Source organism: Glycine max, chromosome 18 (genome assembly GCF_000004515.6).
Source record: "Glycine max cultivar Williams 82 chromosome 18, Glycine_max_v4.0, whole genome shotgun sequence".
NCBI classification, from domain to species: domain Eukaryota; kingdom Viridiplantae; phylum Streptophyta; class Magnoliopsida; order Fabales; family Fabaceae; genus Glycine; species Glycine max.
Genome location: NC_038254.2, coordinates 24,805,581 through 24,828,032, shown reverse-complemented (window position 1 = coordinate 24,828,032; position 22,452 = coordinate 24,805,581). Strand labels below are relative to the sequence as shown.

The 22,452-nt window shown below is 32.7% G+C and overlaps 1 protein-coding gene across 5 annotated transcripts; it reads right to left on the bottom strand.

The window, feature by feature from the left end:
* Positions 1 to 9,507: 9,507 nt before the first annotated feature.
* LOC100803776 (pyrophosphate-energized vacuolar membrane proton pump) lies at positions 9,508 to 14,190 on the bottom strand. 5 transcript variants are annotated; one of them, XR_005889654.1, is made up of 3 exons: positions 13,518 to 14,190; positions 12,359 to 12,949; positions 9,508 to 9,969 (listed from the first exon to the last, which is right to left on the bottom strand). XR_005889654.1 is itself a non-coding variant. In XM_003551270.5 (3 exons), coding segments are annotated over exons 1-3 (393 nt in total). In that variant the 5' UTR covers positions 13,874 to 14,189; the 3' UTR covers positions 9,508 to 9,968. The 5 variants fall into 5 exon arrangements, 3 of the variants coding, with proteins under 3 accessions (XP_003551318.3, XP_014625779.1, XP_040867851.1); XM_003551270.5 differs by having other exon boundaries at positions 12,359 to 12,394; positions 13,518 to 14,189; XM_014770293.3 differs by lacking the exon at positions 13,518 to 14,190 and having other exon boundaries at positions 12,359 to 12,394; positions 12,761 to 13,436.
* Between the last annotated feature and the right edge of the window lie 8,262 nt (positions 14,191 to 22,452).

Genomic DNA, 22,452 nt, shown 5'->3' with positions numbered 1-22,452 from the left:
TGATTTTATAAATGAAATTATCCATGTCTGTTTAAGTTTGATTTAGATTGATTTCACATTTGATCTAATTTAATGAGAACTTTTAGGTGTGAAATCAATTTGAATCAAACTTGTTTTTCGTCACATGCAACATTGAGCTAGGGCCATAATTAGTTTTTAAAACAAAAAAAAAAGTTATAAATTTTAGATGAGAAGTTAATTACGAAGTAACATAAATTTATTTTAGAAAATAATTTTGAAAATAAAAGTAATAAGGAAATCAAACATTTTCTTAGTTTCTTCAATTATTTTTTTTTTGTTTATTCAATTTAATTTTGACGAGTTAAATTATAAACATCCTTAAATCTTATTGCAAAAGGAAGATGTTTTCAATTAGTAATAGTCAAAATCATTTTTCTCTTGGCAAATATTGAGATTTTTTTTAGAAATGTGTTTTCTCCATTAACTAAACTAGTTTGTGTATTGTATTGGAAAGGCTTATTTTTAAAAATTAAATTTTTCAACAAATAAATATTTTTGAACAGTTAAAATATATTTTAGATTTATTGTTCCATTAAACGCACCAATGCTCACATTTTTAAAGCAAGGAAAAAATTTCTAACGAATATTGTAAAACTAATTTTCATAATGCTTGATTAAGTATTTTAATTAAATTATAAAACTAATTAAATTTAATTTAAGTGCTCACAATTGATTAATTAATTAATTATGAGATGATTATTTGTTATGTTTATGTATACTTGTTAAGTCAAAAGACATTTGTGTCTTAAGATGAATTAAGACCCTTAATTATTTTGATTAAATGTAAACAAATACAATGGTTAAAAACTACGTCTTATGCATTATCAAACTATGTTTCATAAACTCGTGTCTGAGGGTTCAGACGAAAGCAAGCTCATGTCATGATCTGATACAACATTAAAGATATATTTTACAGGAATTGTCTCATAAGACATTCTCCTAAGATCTGTCAAATCCTATGAAGAATAAATGAAGTTCAAGATTTGATTGTTGCCAAATGACATCAAAAGACGAACTTTGTGGCGACAGACCTACTTTTACTCAAAGGAAGTGGTTTTCTACTATAGTGTTCAACATGAAAGCCAACCATAGTGGTTTTCTAGCATGAAGAAGTACGTGCATTTAATGCTCCAACGATCATAAACATCATACGAAAGCTCAAGAGAAGAATTATATTTGTTTAGAGAGCACAAACACTTGAAGAAGAAGCCTATAAATACCTGAAGCATTGAAGATATGGGTTACGGACCTATTCGCTGACATTCAAATTCTTTTGTAAAAAGTAAGTTCTCTGTACATTCTTGTAAAGTTTGAAAAAGCTCTCAGAACACCTTGAACGCCTTGAGAGAAAAGGCTAGGTGCTTAGATTTCATAATCATATTTAAGACAATTAAGAGTTAGTTAGTGTGCAAACAAACCACAAATCTTTTGGTTTGTTTAGAGCCAACAATGGCTTGATAGGACAAAGAATACTGAGTTGTTGAAGCTTGGTGATAAGTTTGTTGTAAGAGTCGGAAATGGTAGTGAAAAATACTTATAACTTTGGGAAGTTAGTGAAAGTTGGTGGTTAGCCAAGAACTAGATGTAATATCAATGATAGAGACGAACTAATACAAATATCTATGTGTCTTATATGCTTTCTATTTCTTTTTTGTTTTAAACTGACCTAGGTTTTGAATTTGATTTTGTTTGAAAACTCTTTCAATTTTGCAAAATTTGTTCCTATCGTTTGAACTTGCATTTGTGAAAATTTGTTATCTGTATTATAAAGTTATACTTTGCACGATAACTTTGTTTTCACAAAAAAAGGCTTTAAAAATTCTTAAAATCACAATTTAGGCCCCTTCTTGTGATATTTGCTTTTACAGTTTGGTATAAGAGCTTAGTCTCTAAGGGTTGATCAGCTGATAGTGTCTAGAAGAAAAGATCCTGATAATAGATAACACCAACAACTGTCAGTTCATTGCTGAGGGAGAATCCCTCACAAGACCTCCAAGCTTCACATGAGAAGACTATCCTTATTAGAAGGACAAAATGGAGATGTACATCAAGTCCACTCATAACAGACTCTAGATGATCATTACAAATAAATACATACCCATTCCTAGCAAGAAGTAGAATGGACATACACTAACTTTGCTACAATGGAGCTAAATACTCTGACATGTGCTCTGTCTAGGAATGAGTACAACAAGATCTGCATATTGAAAATAGCCAAAGAGATCTAGGATTCACTAAGCATCAATTATGAAGGTACAAAAGATATTCAACTCAGAAAAGCTGCCAATCTGCCGAGGCACTATGAGAGTTTCTCCATGAAATAAGGAGAATCTATGGATGATAAGTTTGGAAGACTTCAAGTGCTTATAAATGGACTTCAAGCTCTGGACACACCTTCACCAAAGCTCAAATAAACTTGAAAGCTCTATATAACTTTCCCATGGTGTGGGAACCAAAAGCAATATACATCCAAGAAGATAGAAATCTGATAACTCTTGCATGGGATGAACTGTTGGGTATCCTAAGAGTTCTTGAAGTTCATCTTCAGAAAAGAGATCATCTACCAAAGAAAGATTCTACTGCCCTTAAGTTTGGAGAGACTAGCTACAAAATAAAAGAAAATAAGAGCTCCTTTAAAGCTCTTAGAGTGAAGATGGTTGAGTTTGATGGCTCAGACAATAATTTTGGAGGATCCACAAATGATGAAATGGATTTGATGTCCGAAAAGTTCAAACAAATGTTGGAAATGAAAGGAAAGTTTCAACACTTCTCCAAAACAAAAGACACTAGATTTATAAAGAAATACAAAGAGGAGACCAACAAAATCATATGCTTTGAATGTAGAAAACCTAAACATATGAAAGTTGAGTGTCCCCAATTGAAGAAAAAAAGATATTCTAGTCACAAGAAAAAAAAAGTTTGATGGTCATCTGGGATGACTCAGATAGTGAGAAAAGTAGTAGCTCAAACGATGAACAAGTTAACATCTATCTGATGGCCAACACAAATGAAAATGTTGAGATATCCTTGGAAGGAAAAGACTAGGGTTTAAGCTGGTACGTGGACAGTGACTGCTAATGACACATGTTCCTCGACCTAAAGCTAGTTGAAGGAGGAATTGTTGCCTTTGGAGGCATGGGTAAAGGAAAGATCATCGGTACATGTAAAACTAGTATTCCTTCTCTAACTTCCATAAATAACGTCTTGTATGTTGAAGGTCTAAAGTATAATATTGAGCATAAGTCAATTTTGCGGAAGTGGTTATACTGTGTCCTTCAACAAAGACCAATGTATAGTTAAGATAGAAGATGGAAAGTCTTTCTTCACTGCCATACGACACAACTACTTGTGTGAGTTGATCTGATAGGTCTTAGTAAACAGAAGGTAAGGTGTCTACTGTCTAGAGAACATGAGAGATGGATTTGGCATAAGAAACTTGGGCATGTCAATCTAAAACATATTTCAAAACCCATTTTCTCTGTGAAACATGTTAACAAGGGAATAGATCAAAACCTCTTTCAAATCTAAAGATGATGGTTTCACTTCCAGAACATTATAGCTGTTGCATATGGATCTATTTGGACCAACTAGAATGTTGATCCTGGGAGGAAAGAAATATGACTTTGTTAGTTGATGACTATTCAAGATATACATGAGTCTTTTAAGGTCTTTGAAATATTCTGAGAATTCAAAAGAAAAAAGTTTTTGTATATCTTCTATCATAAGTGACCATGGGATTGAGTTTAAACATGATGATTTTAGATCCTTCTATGAAAATAATGGTATTTTCCCCAACTTCTCTTCACCAAGAACACCTCAACAAAATTGGGTAGTTGAAAGGAAAATAGAACACTACAAGAAATGGCTAGGACCATGCTTTGCAAAAACTCATTTCCTAAGCACTTATAGGAAGAAGTAGTAAACACAACTTGTTATGTTTAAAATAGAATATTGATAAGAACATCGATAAAAAAAATTCCTTATGAACTATGGAGAGGAAGGAGACCCAATATATCTTACTTTCATCGTTTTGGATGTGAGTGTTTTATCCTTAACTCCAAAGATCAACTTGCTAAGTTAGACTCAAAGGTAAGAAATTTTCCTAGGGTATTATGATACATCTAAAGCCTACAAAGTGTTTAATACAAGGACTTTGGTTGTGGAAGAATCCATCCGTGTCAAATTTAATGATGGACTAACATCTAATAAGAAATTATTAGATCTTGAGGATGATTTTGCAAATAGGAAATAGGAAAATTGGTTCATTTGTCACACCTACAGTGTAACAACCCGCCTCGTCGCTATGATATCACTAACTCTAAAATGTGACATTTCAATTTTAAGTGAAAGTTCTATTAATTTAATTATGAAAATGGTGGTAAATTTTTTTGCGATATATGTCCACCAAATAATGGAAAAATACGTAAATATATATTTATATATAGAACCACTATACATCATTCACATGTCAAGGTATAATTCAGTTTTTACATGTATCTAAACCTGGACTTTACATATCCAATAAAAAAGAACTAATTAAGAGTTGATAACAAAACACAACTCTCTCCCAAAATAAACTCTAACTTTATCACATCAGCTTGGCGGCTCCAACAAAAGACTTCCCTCCAAGACACCTACTACTACTCATCTGCTCCTACGAATGACAGTTTAAGATCATCATAGGCACCAACCATACGGTACAAAATTGCAAGGGTGAGTTTATGGTAAAAGATAAAAAATTATCAGATGACAATGATTAGAAAGAAAACAATAATGAATAATCACATTAATTCTCAATAATACATCAACTCTACATACACATAACGAACTAGTCATCAAATTTTCAACAATTCAAATCAATTATGCTCAGAATGATGCATGCACCTAACTAAACTCTCAAATGCAATGTAACACCATTCACAAGAAATAACCTAAGCGTGTCCTCATGACACTTTCACTTAGGAAAACTAGGCAGCAACTGTTGAGATCACCCTGTCCTGCACAGACCACTCCCCCCATGTTGATTAGCATGAGTCTCAAGGGAGTTTCAAATCGAGTGATATGCCACCCAAGAACCAACATGTTTCCTCATGAAAAACCACAAGTACTTATCGAAAAAGTTTATACTATTTCCACACAATTATGCAGTATGAAACAAGGGCACCATCAATGCACTAACTTTGAATAGTTAAAAATTTTAAACAATCCTTTTCCCACTTCAAGATGCTTATAATTTTTAAACCAAATCCCCTTCTCTCTCCAAGGATACTTAGACAGGTCATTGCACCCCCCCCATGTACATACACAACATGCATTCATCTCAATGACATCATCAACATCATCTCATCTCAATGTCATCATTAACATCAACATCATCTCATCTCAATATCATCATCAACATCCACAACATCTCATTTCAATATTATCAACATCCACAACATCTCATTTCAATATCATCAACATCACAAACAATCGCATTCTACATATATACATATATCTCATGCCTAGGATTCACATTCCCCAGGTCTTCAGACAACATACATCACATATAATAATTCATAATATAATGAGACTGATATTTTAGGGAAAATTCTAAATTAAAGAGGAGGACTATGGAATACAAAACAACATACATCACATATAATAAAAGAACACATATAAAATTTTGGGTAGAGTCTCCTTTGTAATTAAGACCTTTCCCAAAAATTCCAATCATTACAACAACATTCATAATTTCATTCATCAATAGCAAATATATTGCATCCCATTAGTTTAAAACACAAATTTTCTTGAAAACCAGCATGCAACATGGACAGACATACATCCCCATAATTGGGTTCCTTGACCCCAACTATGGTATTAAAACCTATAAACTAACCATAAAATCCCCTCACCTATCTATATTCTCCCATTAGTTCCTTGCGTTGTTGTTTTGAGATCTCTTAGGTTCATGTCTGTTAGTTCAAATGTAGAGCTTTATATACCAAATCGAAGACAATTTAGTATAGATTTCAAAGATAAGGTTAAAATTTGGGTCAAATACCCACTAAAATTTAAAAGGGACTAAAATGGTGTTTTTGGAGTCCACATAAAAAAGACGTCATTTTGAAATTTCGGTCACGCCAATGTGACTGGGGTTCAACGAAGGTCCCAAAAGCAAAATCAATTTTATAAAAAGGCAACTTTTACAACGTCTCATTTTCAAAGGTTTTTCAAAGGAAGTGTGAAAACATCCAATAACGGTACCCAAATCACAAAAGAAACTAAGAGAGGCCTAAACTAACCAGGAGAAGGCATAAAAAACACGGTTACCTTGAAGAAACTACGAAAGAAGGGTCAAAGGCTTTGTTCTCTGTAACACCCCGCTTTTCATCAAATAAATAGAAAGAGTTTTATTTAAAGATTAATATATTTTTTTTAGAAATTAAATAAATAAGAGTAAAATGATGTTTTAGAAAATGAATGGATGTTTTAATTGGTTATTAATTCAATGAAAAAGTAAATAGAGTTCCTTAAAGAAAAATAAAGTAAATAATAGGCTGAGAGTACCCTAGCTATAAATAGAAACATATTATGTTTGTTTTTACATTTACGATACGTCTTTATGCTCTCTCTTCCTCTCAAATTCGTTTTTCCTTCTTACTCTCCCAAACCCTCTCTTTTTCTCGCATACACCCAAACTTGTCCCAGTAAAACTATGATCCCGAACTCATTAACCGTTGGCTTGTTGTGAAATTTGGACACCACCTTCAGAACTCATTTTTTCACATTGACACTGTTGGGATTTACACAATAATGTGTATAGAGAGACAAATGCCCCTCGCACGGAGACAGTGAAATTAAGGATCCAATCCCTTCTCCTTCTCTCTAACACTTGAAAACCCTAGTAGAACAACCAGAAAAAAAGCTTGAAGAATCTTAGAAAACCACTAGAGACGCCGCTATCGCTACTGAACTACACACGTGAGCTCGCTTAGAGGTAAGAGATGAGTTACTCATGCTTGGGGATTGGAATGAACATGCGTAGGAATCCTTGGAGGATCAATTTTGGGTTATTTTGGGTTGTTTTATGAAATCCAATTTTGTTCTTATGCTTTTAATCATGAATTGACTGTGTTTGATGGACCAATTGATGTCTCGATGCAAAATTAAAGTGAAATTGATGTGTTCTTGTGTTGAGTGTGAACCCTAGAAATTGAGACCTTTTCTAATTAGCATAATTTCTAAAATGGCCTGAGTATTTTATTATATGAGATATTTTAGTGTTGCAGCAATTTGTTTCTAATCATTCACAAATTCTCGGGATTGCATATTTGTTATCCTTGTGCATAAATCAGATATGCTAAAGGTAGACATTGATTGGATATTGTTTTGTTGATTTTATACGCAAATACATAGTAAATGCAAATAGATAGTAATAAGGAAATTAAGGACAATGACTAGTCTTGAATTGGTGTTAGTATCTTTGCCATATTATTTATATATTATAAAGGCTTGAAATTGATTCACATAAGGATTATATAATCATTGCCAAATCAAACTCCTGCAACAGTAAAACCCAACGAATAAGTCTAGGTTTGGAATCTGATTTATTTAACAAATACTTGATGGTCAGTATATACTATCACTTTTTAGCCAATCAGATAAGATTTAAACTTTTCCAAGGCATCCACTATGGCTAGCAACTCTTTCTCAGTAGTGGCATAATTCCCTTGGTGTTCATGTAGCACCTTGCTAGCCTATGGGATGAAAAATTTTATTCTTTCTTTGGCCTAGTACAACTCTCACTACATAATCACTTGCATCACACATAAGTTCAAAATGTAATGGCCAATCATGTGCAATGATTATTTGAGCAGAAACTAAACTAGACTTCAAATGATTAAACACATTTAAACAATCTACATCAAAATTAAATTGTGTGTCCTTATTGAGAAGGTTGCTTAATGGATTAGCTATCTTTGAGAAGTCTTTGATGAAGCGTCTAGCCCGCTCGACCGAGAAAACTCCTGATTCCTTTTACATTCACTGGTGGAGGCAACTTTTCAATAATATCCACTTTATCTTTATCCACTTCAATGCCCCTTGATGATATTTTATGGCCAAGAACAATCCCTTTAGTCACAATAAAATGACATTTCTCCCAATTGAGAATGAGATTTGTATCAACACACCTTTTTAGCACAATTTCAAGGTTGGACAAGCACACATCAAACGAGCTTCCAAAAATGGAGAAATCATCCATAAAGACCTCGATGCATTGGGATCGGATTTCACCTATTTAACAATCTTGCAATCATTAGTTTACACATACATGATTCCTTTATATTCAATTTTATTGGATTCAATGGTTCATTTCATGTTAATTCCTTAACTATGAAAATTCTATGGATTTAAGATCAACAACCAGTACCTTGATCATCAACTCAAAACCCCAACCTTAAAATCAATAATCTTGACAACCAATAATTCTAACTCTATTCCTAGTAATTATAACCATCGAGTGACTTGGTTTAGATCGACATTTCGATAACACTTCCCAGTTAGAATCCAAACCTTGAATCATGAAATGAGCGGTCGATTCATCTCAAGCATTAAATTCAAAATCAAATCACTAACATTGAATAATAGGGAATGCTGAGATAGGGTAATGGTAATGAACTTGCCATCATCAGCTACTAGTGCTGTAATTAACAATAACACAAACAAAGCCTCAAAAAGAAGAAAAAAAAATATAAGCTCGAGTAGTATTAACTAAGTACTAACCACTAGATAAACAGAGAAACATATAATATGCCCGTGAGACACTGTTGCGCCTAATGAAGCACTAAAGTACATGTTCCCTCGGGCCAGGCTGCCAAATTTAAAGCATGAAATTAGACAAAATTGATTTAATTTGAATAGAGATGGGGAAGGTTATGTTGGAAGAAAATTGAGGTGGCTTGACAATCTCCTTGCACCATAAAAGAGAAAGAGGGAAATTAGTTACAAAGAAAATAGTAATGTATTATTTAAGTTGAATATCTTACAAAAAAACTGCATCTCTAGCAGCCATGACAAGAATATCAGCGCATGACAAGGACTTCTCATCAAGCATTTAAAACATGACAAGGAAAATTTCAAACAAATTGAAAATGTAACTACAAAAAAGACAAGTTAAAAAATTATAAAATAAAACATGTACTGATGAGATTATTTACAGCAGCACCTCATAGGTTAAGGTTCCCCAGAAGAATCAGGCTGGCAAAGTGTAACATTTGAAATTACACCACTAGCAGATAGGACTAACAATAGATATTAACAGAAATTAGTAGAAACTTATAGTAATTAATAATTTCAACAAGTACTACTCATAATATAATAATATCTACAAAAAGTAGTCATACATTTGTCCCAGGCTACATATATTATGAATTATCTTAGTTTGAGCAAAATTAAACAAAAACCAATTATTATGTTGGTATTTTCCTATGTTAAGTGGAGTTAGTAGAAAAGTTATTACAATAAATCAATAAAATGATATATTTTGGGAACAAATGTTAAATTCAAGGTTTTAATTGTCATCATTGTCGTAGTAGCAAAAACTTCCAAAACCTCATAAAATTGTGAGAGAGGAAAAATGGCAGACAAAGTGCAGCTGATGTGGTATTGCAACCACAAATTATGGTTGCAGACCACAGTTCAACACTCCCTTGCTAAAATAGAATCAGATTTCTTCTTAGCTGTTGTTCCATCCAATTCCACACTCACAGGTGAGACACCAATAGCTCCAGCTGTTGCTTCAGGAACAGGAGGAGGAACCTGACTTGGAGCTTCACTCCTTGGTGCCATATGATAGGCTGATGGAGCTTCTGCCCCTATCACTGTAACCCCAGAATTGAAGCCTTCTCTTCCTTCCATGCGCATATATCAAACTACTCACTCCTAAGTCCACAATCAAACCAACATCTACAAGCCACAAATCAACAAACAATGTACTCAGAAAGAAAAATGATTCATTAGAAAACATGCCATAAAAAAAAAATTGAGTATTTTAGCAAAACCAAAAATTTGAATCTTCTTAAACATGCAAGGAAACCAAAATGAAAACTCATCAAAGGATTCCCAGATACTAGGAAGAAAGAAAACAAAGACACAAACTTTGGATTTTTTAAGTTGTTTAGCTGAATTAGCTGATCCATTTAAAACTTTTAACTTTGCACTAAATTGCAAAAATCATTGATCACAACACTCTAGGGTTTGAGTAGAAAATCATACGGGGAAGAAATGCAGTTATCTTCTAACAAAGTTAATTTTTTTCCCTTCTGTTTCCATCTCTGAAAAATGGGTACTTGCTCAGTTATCAAGTTTTCAACTTTCTAGTACTGAAACCAGAAATTTGATTCATAACAAAAAGGATTAAAAGAAAGACAATCAAATAAATACAAAAATAGAAAAATGTTTTGCCATATTATTACAACCTCAAAACATACTTTGGTAAGAAAATTTTGAAAAATGCTTAAAAATAGCAAATTCAAACTCTCATAAATTTTGTCAAAAAGCCACTCATTTAATTCAAATATTTCTTGACCTTGAACTTTGAGCAGAGCAAAAGCAACCAAAAATACCAAAGGCTTTTCTAAAGGAGCAAAAAAAAAAACACCCTTGTGCATAAACCTGCTTCGTATCCAGCAGTTACCTAAACTTTTAAAAGACAAGAAGCTGAAACTCAAGGAAAAATTAACTACACAAAAATATATATAAAAAAACTTATTTTTTACATACCAACATCAAACTCTGAATATTGCTCAGAATACAAGACTCTTCTAAAGGTGTAATCTTTTATAAAGACTTCTTTTCAGTTCCCTCCAGAAGTTAACTGGCTCACTCAACCCAGAAAGTGAAAATGAAATAAATAAATAAAAAACAAAAAAAACACAGAAAAAAGGAAAAAGAGCAGAGAAAAGTGAAAAACCGTTTGCTCCAGAAATTTAAAACAACTTGGAAATTTCAATAGTTGAAAAAAACCTGTTGGCTGGTTGGGTTTTCCAAAGCTGCTTGAATTGAAACTTGAAAGTTGGAAAATTTTAATGGGAAAATACGGTAAAGCTCAAAATAAATACTTCAACAGCAACATTAAAATAATAATTAAAATAAGGGAAATGCCGTATCTTTAATCTTTGATATGCTAAAAAAGTTTAAAAATATACCAAATATATAATATTTTTTTTTATCACAATCAAATATATAATACTTAATGTTTTTAATTGATTTTTATCGTAATTTTCAACAATAGTGTTCGTTATTAATTTTTAAATGAACTTCTTAAAAGAAAACAAAAAGATAAACAATTTTTTAAAACCCTCATTATCACAAATCAAATAATAAAAATCATAATTGTGAAAAAAGAGCAATTCAAGGGCCATAAAATAGGTAAATATGTATTAAATTGCTAAACCCCATAAAAATAGTAAATCTAATTCGAAAAATAATAATTAATATATTGTGTTTAATAATAAATTATCATATATTTAAAAATAGTTTAATTTTATAATAATTATTTGAAAATTATATACAAAATAATTCCTATTTATTTAATGATCCAATATAAAAATATTCCCATTATTATCGAGAAAAAAACATCCCATTAATAATAAATAATATATAAATATTAAACAAAAAATACAATCTAGTTTAGAAGAATTTCACCTCTGTAAAGGGTAAACTTTTTTAAAAAAGAATAAATATTCTTATTTATATTATAGAGGAAAAAACATACATAAATTTTCCATTTTTTAATTTCGCAGTTGTGACACTAGATCCGAGAGGTTATGCAATGATTTTAATACTAAATGTGACTTTGCCTATTAAAACATTTCAACTTGTTAGCCACATCTTACCTGCTGAAGCTTTTCATGATCCAAAAGGAATTCTGATCGCTTCCAGTCATTATGAGGTGCAATCGATGCCCCCACATGAGGTGCAGTTAAATATCCAACTTTAAGGTGTGGTAATGGTAGTTGTGAAAATTGCGTTCTGTCTAAGTTAGTATTTAAATGAATGATTCCATCAACTAACACTCCATTGGCATAGTAATGAAACAACAATAACAGATGACATATATCAATTCAAGTAGAAGACATAGTTGACTTCTAATAAATAGAAGATAGGTTGACTCACTATAAGTACTACTTAAGGGAGGTGAAATCCAATACAACAGCTTGGTTACTCATTGTGAAACATAATTCAGAAAGCTCGATAGAGCAAATTTTTTTAGGTCATTTAAATGATAAATTGTGTTGCATATTGCAATGTTGGTCCTGGTACACTAACATAATTTAGAATAATGTGTACTCACCATAGAACGCACCAACCCCAAGGCACTGCTATAAACCTGTTACATACACCAAATTAATAATAATAATGAGCTGATTGCATGATTAAAATTGAAGGAAGAAATTAACTAGATTAAAAATCTTTCTAATCCAAAAAATGCATAAAGCCAATAAATATGTACAAGGCAAGACAAATAGACTGTGGCTTCTTACTGAATAATTTGGTTTCAATGCATGAGCAACAGCAATGCTTAAACAAAAAAAAAAAAGACAAAAACATTAATTGAGAATTTCCAACATTATCACCAACATTATCAGCAATCACCTGTGTACACAGTAATTTATTCAGACAAATACAAAAGAATTAACTAGAGAATGTTTAAAAACCAAATAAGGGGGCCTAGTTTCAGGATTATATTTCTTATAGCTAGATTTCTTGGATCATCTTCGGGGATGTTTCTTTCAACCTTTCGGACAAGATCAACACCAACATCAGCAACCTTAGTATAGATACCTCCATCAACTACTCTTCCAAACAAAGCCATAGAAGACCCACCAAGACCATAACCAGTGATGGCCTCAAAAAGACCACCCCAATCATCACCATAGTAAATCTTGAACAAGTTGATGGCAATGTAAAGAACCAAAAGACCATTTGCAGCAAGGAGAAAACCCATAACTTTTTCAACAAAACAAAAAAAAAGCTACTGGATAAGATCCCAAAATACTTGCAATGAAAATTTTAAACAACTTACATCACACAAGTCAGAATCTAGATAAGATCCCACAACTTCTCGATTCTAACAAAAAGCTACTGGTTACCATTTTCCAACTGAACAAACAAATAAAAATCCTAATAACATATTAGGCACTACATATTTTTGAACAGTCACAGTAACCTGAGCCATTAACAAAAACACACTCTAAATTAATTGCTAATCATATATGGCTACTGAATAAAATAAAGGCACAAATTCCATTCCAAAACGAAATTCTACCAAAAACAAAAACAATTTATATTTCGAATTTAGCGCAGCAGAGATTATAAGAGAATCTACCAAAAAGGAACAATTTATATTTCAAATTTAGTGCAACAGAGACTATAACAATATATATATATATATATATATATATATATATATATATATATATATATATATCTCGGAGTAGTTATGGACTCACATAGCAACTCTATCAGGATTGAAGGCGCCGGTGAAGGAATTGTACTCAAAACGATAGAAGAAATCGTCGTTTTCGATAGCATTGAGCTTCGTGTAGCTCTTGGAGCTGTGGACCGTACACCTGGCTTCAACTGTGTCGGCGCTCTGAACATCGAAGTGATAGGAGAGGAAAACCTCCTTGGAGCCGTGAAACTGGCGGTGGCCGCCTATTGACTCCTCCGACCGGTAGTACCACCGGACGTCAATCTTCATGTTGGTGTTGCGCGCGTCGGCTTTGATCCACTCGATCCTCGTCACGTACGACGTCTGTCGGAGGTTCAAATCATGTTGTAGGCCACAAAGCCAGCTCAAAAACATTTCAGAATCCAAACAATGAAACAAAAACAAAAAACAGGGTTAAAAAAACCCTCAGTGGTAGTTCTCAAAATCAGAGCATAGAGTTTACAAACAACCAAAATTTAGGTAAGGTGTGTGAGGTTGAGGTGTGTAAGCCATTTAGGTGAGGGAGAGAATGGTTGAGAGGAACAACGATGGCTGAGAGAATGGGTAAGGGAGTAGCGGCGCCGTTTAGGTAATTATAAGTATCGTATACAAAGACGGTCCTAGGGCAGCACCGTGGTTGTCTTAATTTGTGGTAATTACAACATTGCCGCCACCATCCATTCTAAGACGATTATTTATAACTGCCTTAAAATGTACGATGTAAAAAATATGTTTGTATTTCTAATTACAAAATTGCCACCGCGTCATATACTAAATCGGTTCTCGAGAACCGTCGTAGATTGCGCGTCGTAAAAACAATGTTTGTAGTAGTGTGTTTTCTCTATAAATAACCACCTTGTGTTCTCACTTTTACAACAACGAATAAAAGAAGAAAGAGACAATAAAAAATGCATAGAATAAGTGTGCGACTCACAACTTCTAGACTTAGTTTTTATAAAGCTCTCATGGAAAAAAGTGAGTTGTGAATTTCTCTTGAGTTTAAGAAGACACTCATTCACTCAAACAAAGGTTCTTGCATGTGATTGCTCAGGTTGTGTCTCTCCTTGACTCAATTTTTTCGTGTGTTTTACATGTTGTTAGTATATGCATGAATTTCTAAAGGCATGCTAGAATAGGTTTAGTTTGGGCTAAGGATAGGTTTCTCTTAGGCTCTTAATCACAAAGGACCCTAAGGTTGGGTACCTTTGTGTTTTAGTTATGGCAAACCCTCTCAAAACAAATCATAAGCCTTATGAGTTTATGCCTACTGATGAGTTTGCTTAAGTGTATTCAGAAAAGATAAGTTTTGTAGAGAACAAAAATAAAAGTAAACTCAAGGCTATCACGAGTCACTTAGAAATGATGATAGGCTTGAAAGTTCAAAGGAAGACTCAAAGTGTCCTTGATTGTGTATTGCAATGAAGAAGTTAACATGCTCACTGGATGAAGAGAAAACTTCAAGTCATGAGAATTAGTCAGCAACTAAATAACAAGAAAAATGTTGTAGGCATGAAGATTTGCACGATGAACATGACATGAAGAACAACATTGTTACAACACACTCAGAATGGAATTTTAGCAACAAGATGGATTCTTCTAGACATTGTATCTAGGGTTCCAGAAATGCAATTGAGCTATTCTTGGTGGGTATGGAAAGCTTCAAGAAAGATCTTAAAATTACATATGCAAGTTGTGGTCTATTACAATATGGATCATGGACAAAATTGAGCCTGAAGTTGCAGACATTGATCTGCTTGGACAACTTGACATGTTTGTAGTAATTTGAAGACTACTAGAGAAGCTAAGATAAATTTATACATCTTTCATGAAGAAGTCATGAGATAATATGGCTTATATCTTGGAGGAAATTGATGATCAAGATAAATATGTTATTTTGTCCTCACAATATAATAGAACTGCAATGCATTGAACATTTATTATGATATAGTGGTCCAAATGACATGAGACCAGTGCCTAAGTGTCAAGGGTATAACTCTCTACAACTCTCATGAAGACATAAAAATCCATTTTAGCCATTCAGAGGGTCAAAGAAATTAAAATAGTAACAAGCAAAACATGCTATGACAAGCTCACACCAGAATGTTTGGAATACAAGATTGTTATGCCATCTCATCAAATTATTCTTATAAGAAGAACATTCAGTGGCTTTCCATCTACATTAGAGAACTCTCTCAAAGAAGAACATCATAGGCAGGAAAGTTATGCAAGCCAACATATCTGTAAATGATGCATATAAAAAGAGAAGAACATAACAAGTAATTTCAAAATGGATGTCTAAACTTTTCTTCCAAGTGAAAAGCTTCAAAAGATTTGAAAGTGTTAAGTCCAAAACCCTTGGTGTTTTAATTATGACAAACCTTTTGAACACAAATCATAAGCCTTTTGAGTTTATGCCTACTTATGAGTTTGCTTAAGTGTACTCAAAAAAGACAAGTTCTATTAAGAGCAACAATTAAAGTAAACTAAGGGTTGTCACGAGTCACTTAGAAAGGATGATAAGCTTGAAAGTTCAATTGAAGAAGTCAACATGCTTACTGGATGAAGAGAAAAACTTCAAGCCATGAGAAGTAACTAGCAACTAAAAAACAAGAAAAATTTTGTAGACATGAAGATTTGCACAATGAACATGGCACGAAGAACAACATTTTTGCAACATATTCAAAACGGAATTTCATTAGCAAGATGAGTTCACTCTGGAAAATGTATCTAGAGTTCCAAAAATGCAATTGAGTTATTCTTGGTGGGTATGGAAAGCTTGAAGAAAGATATTCAACTTTCATGTGCAAGTTGTAGTCTAATACAATTTGGATCATGCACAAAATTGAGCCTGAAGTGAGATGCTCAAAATGGATGTCTCAACTATGCTTTCAAGTGCTTAGATTCCATATCTGTTTGTAAGACAATTAAGAGTTGGACTTGTAATTTTGTGAAAAACCCGTCAAAGGTTCATACTCTAGGGCTAAAGCCCATCTACAAAAAAATTTGGGTCAAGGAGTTTCTATTTATTCTAAAGTTAGTGTTGAATAATTAGTTGATTTGAAAAGAATTTGTGAATACATTGAAAACATATTAAAGACCAAAAGTATTCCACTTCCTACTAACAAAAGGACTCTAATGGCACCAAAATTGCCACTAAAAAGAAGAATGGGCACTATAGTGACGATGGCAATATAAAGGATGCATTTAATATTGATGATAGGAATAAACTTAGAGTTGAGATAACAAGAATGTTTTATTCTACTAGCTTATCATTTCATCTTGCTAGAAAATCATATTTTGTTAGTTCTTATTCATTTGCTGCTAACAAGAATCTTAGTGGCTTTTTGCAAAACGAGAGGTTCATATTGAGAGGTTGCTTCAACCTATAAAATCAGTGTGGATTTTAAAAGAACTTATGCTGGTTGCCAATAGTTGGGTAGATGCTCAAAGAAGGATCAATGTTTTCAAAGGCTATTGATGGGTCAAAGGAGTATAAGGGCAAGCATTACATGGCTAGATTAATAAAATATGTGTAACAAGAAGGCATGACCACAAAATATGGTCCAAATCATAACAAATAATGCTCTTGTTTGTAAAGTAGTTGGGTTATTGTTAGAAGTTGAATTCCCTCATCTTTTTTTGGATCCCTTGTGTGGTTCATACTTTGAACCTTAGAGTGAAACATATATGTTGCAAAGAATGCTGATGGAAATGAAAATGTTTTCAGTGAATGTGGGTGGATTACTGAAGTAATTGATGGTGCATATGTTTTATCAAGACTTTCATCGTGTCTCATTCAATGAGATTAGTTATTTTTAATGAGTTTTCTTATCTTAAACTTTCAATTGTTGAAACTCATTTTGCCTCCATGAAAGTGATGCTAAAAAGATTCAAAATGTTGATTTTTTTTTTTTTGCAAAATATGGTCATTAGTGATCAATGGAATAGTTATAAAGAAGATGATGTTAGAAAAGTTGCATATGTGAAAGAAATAATTTTGAATGATATATGGTGAGATAAAGTATATTACATTCTTTCTTTCATGGATCATATATATAGCATGATTAGAATATGTGACAATGATGCTTCCACTCTTCATTTGTTGTATGAAATATGGGATTCTATAATATAAAAGGTGAAGGCAACCATCTATAGGCATGAGGTAAAGCAAGAAAATGAAGTATCCAATTTCTATGGTGTTGTTTATGAAATACTCAATTAAAGGTGGAGCGAGAGTTGTACCCCACCTCATTGCATAGCTCATTCTTTAAATCCACGACAATCCTTTTATGTTAATTTGTCAATAATGAAGTATGACTTAGATCATTCTCAATCATAATACGACTAATTTTTTTTATAGGCATTATAGTGAAGTATGACTTAGTGAGGCTACAAAAAGGGTTCTTCATCTTGTGCGGGTGACTTTGGTTCATGTGATTTAATTGAGTATAAATGGGCATTAGATCCAAAAACTTGGTAGGTGATGCATGGATCTTCTACACCTCTACTCCAAAAGCTTGCCTTAAATCATCTTGTGCAGCTATGTTCTTCTCGTGTTGTAAGAGGAATTGGAGTACATACTCCTTTACTCATTCTTTAAAGGGAAATAGATCCAAAAAAGGTTGAATATTTGGTTTATGTGCACTTCAATCTTTGAATTTTGTCTAGGAAAGATGAAGGGTATAAAAAAAGGAGAGATGATATTATGGTGCTAGAGTTCTTGAAATGGCATATTTGTCTCTTGATGAATCAAAGTTAGAATCTATGCTTTTTTAGATGATGTCAAGGGAGGAGAACAAAATGATACAATTAGAGTTAGACAATATTTTAGTAACTACGAACTAGTAATGATGCTTTTGAATTGGCTATCATATAGAGCCAATACTTGTTTTGAGTTTTACCAAATATGCTTTGATTGATACAATTTCCATCTTATGATATGGGCAAAATTGAATTTTTTTTTTATGATCACAAGTATCTTTATTGAAAATTGTGATCATTATTACATTTATGAATTAATGACAAATGGTCAATGTATTGGGGGGTTTGATATGAATGAGTGATAATTGCTTTTCACACTTTGTTTTTGCGAGCAATTATCTTAGCAGTTTTAGGATGTTTGTTAACAAATTGTTACTTTTGTCAATAAAGTTGTATAAAATTAGTTTAGAATATAAGAAAGATAGTTTTTAATGTTTCTATATGTAATTTTGATGTTACAACAACATTTTGAGTTAAAAGGAATAAGGAGCTGCGAACGTGAACTCACCATAACGAGATGAGCTATCACCACAGGAAGATAGGACTAGATATCAAGTGAAAGGGTGTAAAGACTCACCACAACAAATTTACACCTCACCATAGCAAATCTTCAGTCTTAGATCAAGAACTTGCCACAGTAAGTGCATGTGTAACCACAACGAAAGTTGGTCCAAAGAGCATGAAGATTCAAGTGAAAGTGTCCTTTGCAACGAATGAAGACTTGTTGTAGTGAGAATTGTCCTCGCTACAGCAAGAGTCTAATGTGACATAAAAATTATAGCTTTAGCTCTCATTAAAAAGAGCTTGTAACATCATAATAGAAACTTTTTGTCACTTTTTTTTTGTAATTCCATTGTTAGAATTTGCACTTTTTTCTCCCTCTTTCTCTTTATTTTCTCTCTTTTTGTCCATTGCAAGTTCCATTTTTGCTGTTCTTTTGGATCCAAATATCATCCATTGTAGTTACACTCCATGTTGTTGGACTGAATGAAGTAGCTTAAAGTATGTGATTCTCCAATTTCTTATTTGTGTTCTTTGTTATGTGATCATTTTCCAATTCTTTGCTTAGATGCATGCTTAGGCTTGATCAACCTTGCTTTTAGGAGTCAAATTGTGTTGAAAAAAAAATTGGTTCAAGATCTGAATTGCAAATGTGTGAGAATCTAATTTTAGGAATACAAATAGGTTTTGGCATTGTAGAGATTATCTATGCAAACTCTGATTTCTAGGTTAGGTTTACTAAGGAATTAGGAATCTAACTTAGGAATTAAGGGTTTTTAGAGATAGGGGAGGAATATGAAGAAGCTTGAAGAAGCTTTGTCTTCTTATATGCCCAACTCTTTGAGTGACATTTGTATTGATTGTTGCATTTTAGTCTCTATATTTTCATTTGTACATCATGCATCATCATATAAAGGAAAGAAGATTGTTTCTAAAGTTAGAAACTTCTTCAGTGAACAAAACTCTCTGTTTTAATCTATCACAAGGATAATCATAATTGATTACACAAGTGTTTGTAGCTTGAGAGAGATTCTCGTTTCCGTTTAATCGATTACTAGTTAACTGTAATCGATTAAACAATTCAGTTGAGACCAAGTATGGTTTTTCATGAGTCTTTGATTTAATCAATTACCAAGTGATCATAATCAATTACTTTACTCTTAAGAGTGCTCCTAGAAGTGATCAAGAACACTTTAATCTATTACATCAAGAATCTAATTAATTACACAATTCTTGAAAGTTTTCCAGATATTCGGAAGAACACTTTAATCGATTGAAATGATAACATAATCGATTACTTCTTCAAAATAATCAATTACTTTGAATATTTAATCAATTATAGGCGGTTATAACTATTTTCTCTATAAATAACCACCTTGTGTTCTCATTTTTACAACAACAAATATAAGAAGAAAGAGAGAAGAAAAGTGCATAGAATAAGTGCGCGACTTACAACTTCTAGACTTAGTTTTTCTAAAGCTCTCATGGTAAAAAGTAAGTTGTGAATTTCTCTTGAGTTCAAGAAGACACTCATTCCCTCAAGCAAAGGTTCTTGCATGTGATTGATCTAGTTGTGTCTCTCCTTGATGTGTTTTACATGTTATTAGTATATGCATGAATTTCTGAAGGCATGCTAGAATAGTTTTTTTTAGTTTAGGCTAAAGGTACGTTTCTCTTAGGCTCTTATTCACAAAGGACCCTATGGTTGGGTACCTTAGTCTCTTTTTCTGGGGTAGGAACTGAGATTGATTGGGACTTCTTCTAATAATTTTATGTGTATAGTGAAAATCTAATTCGGATTGGATTAGATAACTAGATTAGTTTCTCTAGAGATAAAAAGTGAACCAATATAAAAATTGGTGTACATCTTCTCTTGATCTTATCTTTCATACTCATTATAGTCTTGATCGCTTTACTGAAGGTTAAAGAAAATATCTTTTTGTGAAAGAACTTTAACAAAAGATTATTGTATTAAGGGCGATTGATTGAATATTGGTTTATCAAAAGTTTGTGATATGATCCTTGGAAAAGAAGCTTTTTTTACTCTTGTTTTTTTAAGTTTGATTTAAGTTAGAAACCAATTCACCTTCAATTGGTATCAGAGCTACATCTTGAAAGTTGCTCAAGATAACAGTTTTTCAAAAATGGGCTCTAAAAAAATCACTTTCAAAGACGGTACATCTTTCAATCGACCTCCATTGTTTGAGGGAGAACATTTTTTGTTTTAGCAAAAAAAAATGGAAATCATTTTTCAGTCAATTGATCCTGCATGGAATGCTATTGTTAAAGGACCATTTTTTCCAACTAAAGATGTAAATGGTGAATTGGTACCCAAAGAATAGGATGAGATGAAAGATGATGAGAAAAGAATAGTTAAAGATGATCAAAAGGCTAAAAACATTTTAACTTCTGGTTTATCTTCTGATGAATTCTTTCATACTGCAAGGTACAAAAGTGCAAAGGAAATATGGAAAATGCTTGAAGTCACTCATGAAGGCTCTAGAGATGTAAGAAGATCAAGAAACCACACTATTCTATCCAAATATGAAGCTTTCAGAATGAAGAATGGAGAAACCATTTTAGAACTTCAAACAAGATTCACCCATATTGTGAATCACCTTCTTGGTCTTGGAAAAATGTTTGAAGCCGATGAGCTAAACATCAAAATCCTCAACTATCTTACAAGAACTTGGGAACCAAAGTTCACAAAAATCAAGGAATCCAAGGACTTAGCATCAATGTCGATGGAAGCTCTCTTCGGAAAATTGCTTGCATAGGAACATGAGTTAATTCAACAATCTCATGCAGAAGAAACAAAAAAGAAGAGAAAAGGAATTGCACTCAAAGTTAATTCTTTAAAGGAAAATTACATAGAAAACTCTAGTGATGATGAAGATGTAGAGAATTTAAGCTTGATGTTGAAGAAGTTTGGAAAGTTCCTCAAAAGATTCAAAGACAAAAAATTCTCTAAACCTTCAAAGAAGATAGAAAGCAACAACAACACCTTCACATGCTTCGAATGTGGGAAGCAAGGTCACATCAAATCTAAATGTCTTATCTACCTTAGAAAACAACTTGCTGAAAAGAAAGGAAAGAAGGACAAAAAACAGAAAAAGGCCTACATAGCTTGGGAAGACAATGGATCCACATCCTCTGACTCTTCTAGTGAAGAAGATGTTACAAATATGTGCTTGATGGTGGATTCAATGGATGACTCTTCAACCATTGAAGAAACTGAGGTAAATTTTGAATTTGAAGAAGTTTCGAAAGCATTTAATGAAGTGCATCATGAAGCGCAAAGGCTTGTTGTTTCAAACAATAAGTTGATAAGCGATCTAAAACTGTATATCACTAAATTGGATTCAACACAAAGTGAGCTAGATAAATTGAGACAAGAAAATGAAAAACTTGTTTCAAGCTATAAAGCCACTGGTTGTGTTTGTGCATCTACTACTCTTAATATGAATGATTACAAATCTTTGCAAATTGAGTTTAGAAAGTTCAAAAAGGATCACTATGAAGAACATATGAAGTTGCAAACTGAGCTTTCCTATCTTAAAGATCTGTTTAGAAAATTGAACAAAGGAAAGAGTGATCTTAGTCACTTGCTCAGTGTGCAAAAGAATACTACCAATAAGATTGGATTGGGATATGACAAGCAAACTACCTTTTCTACGAAAACCAAGTTTTCA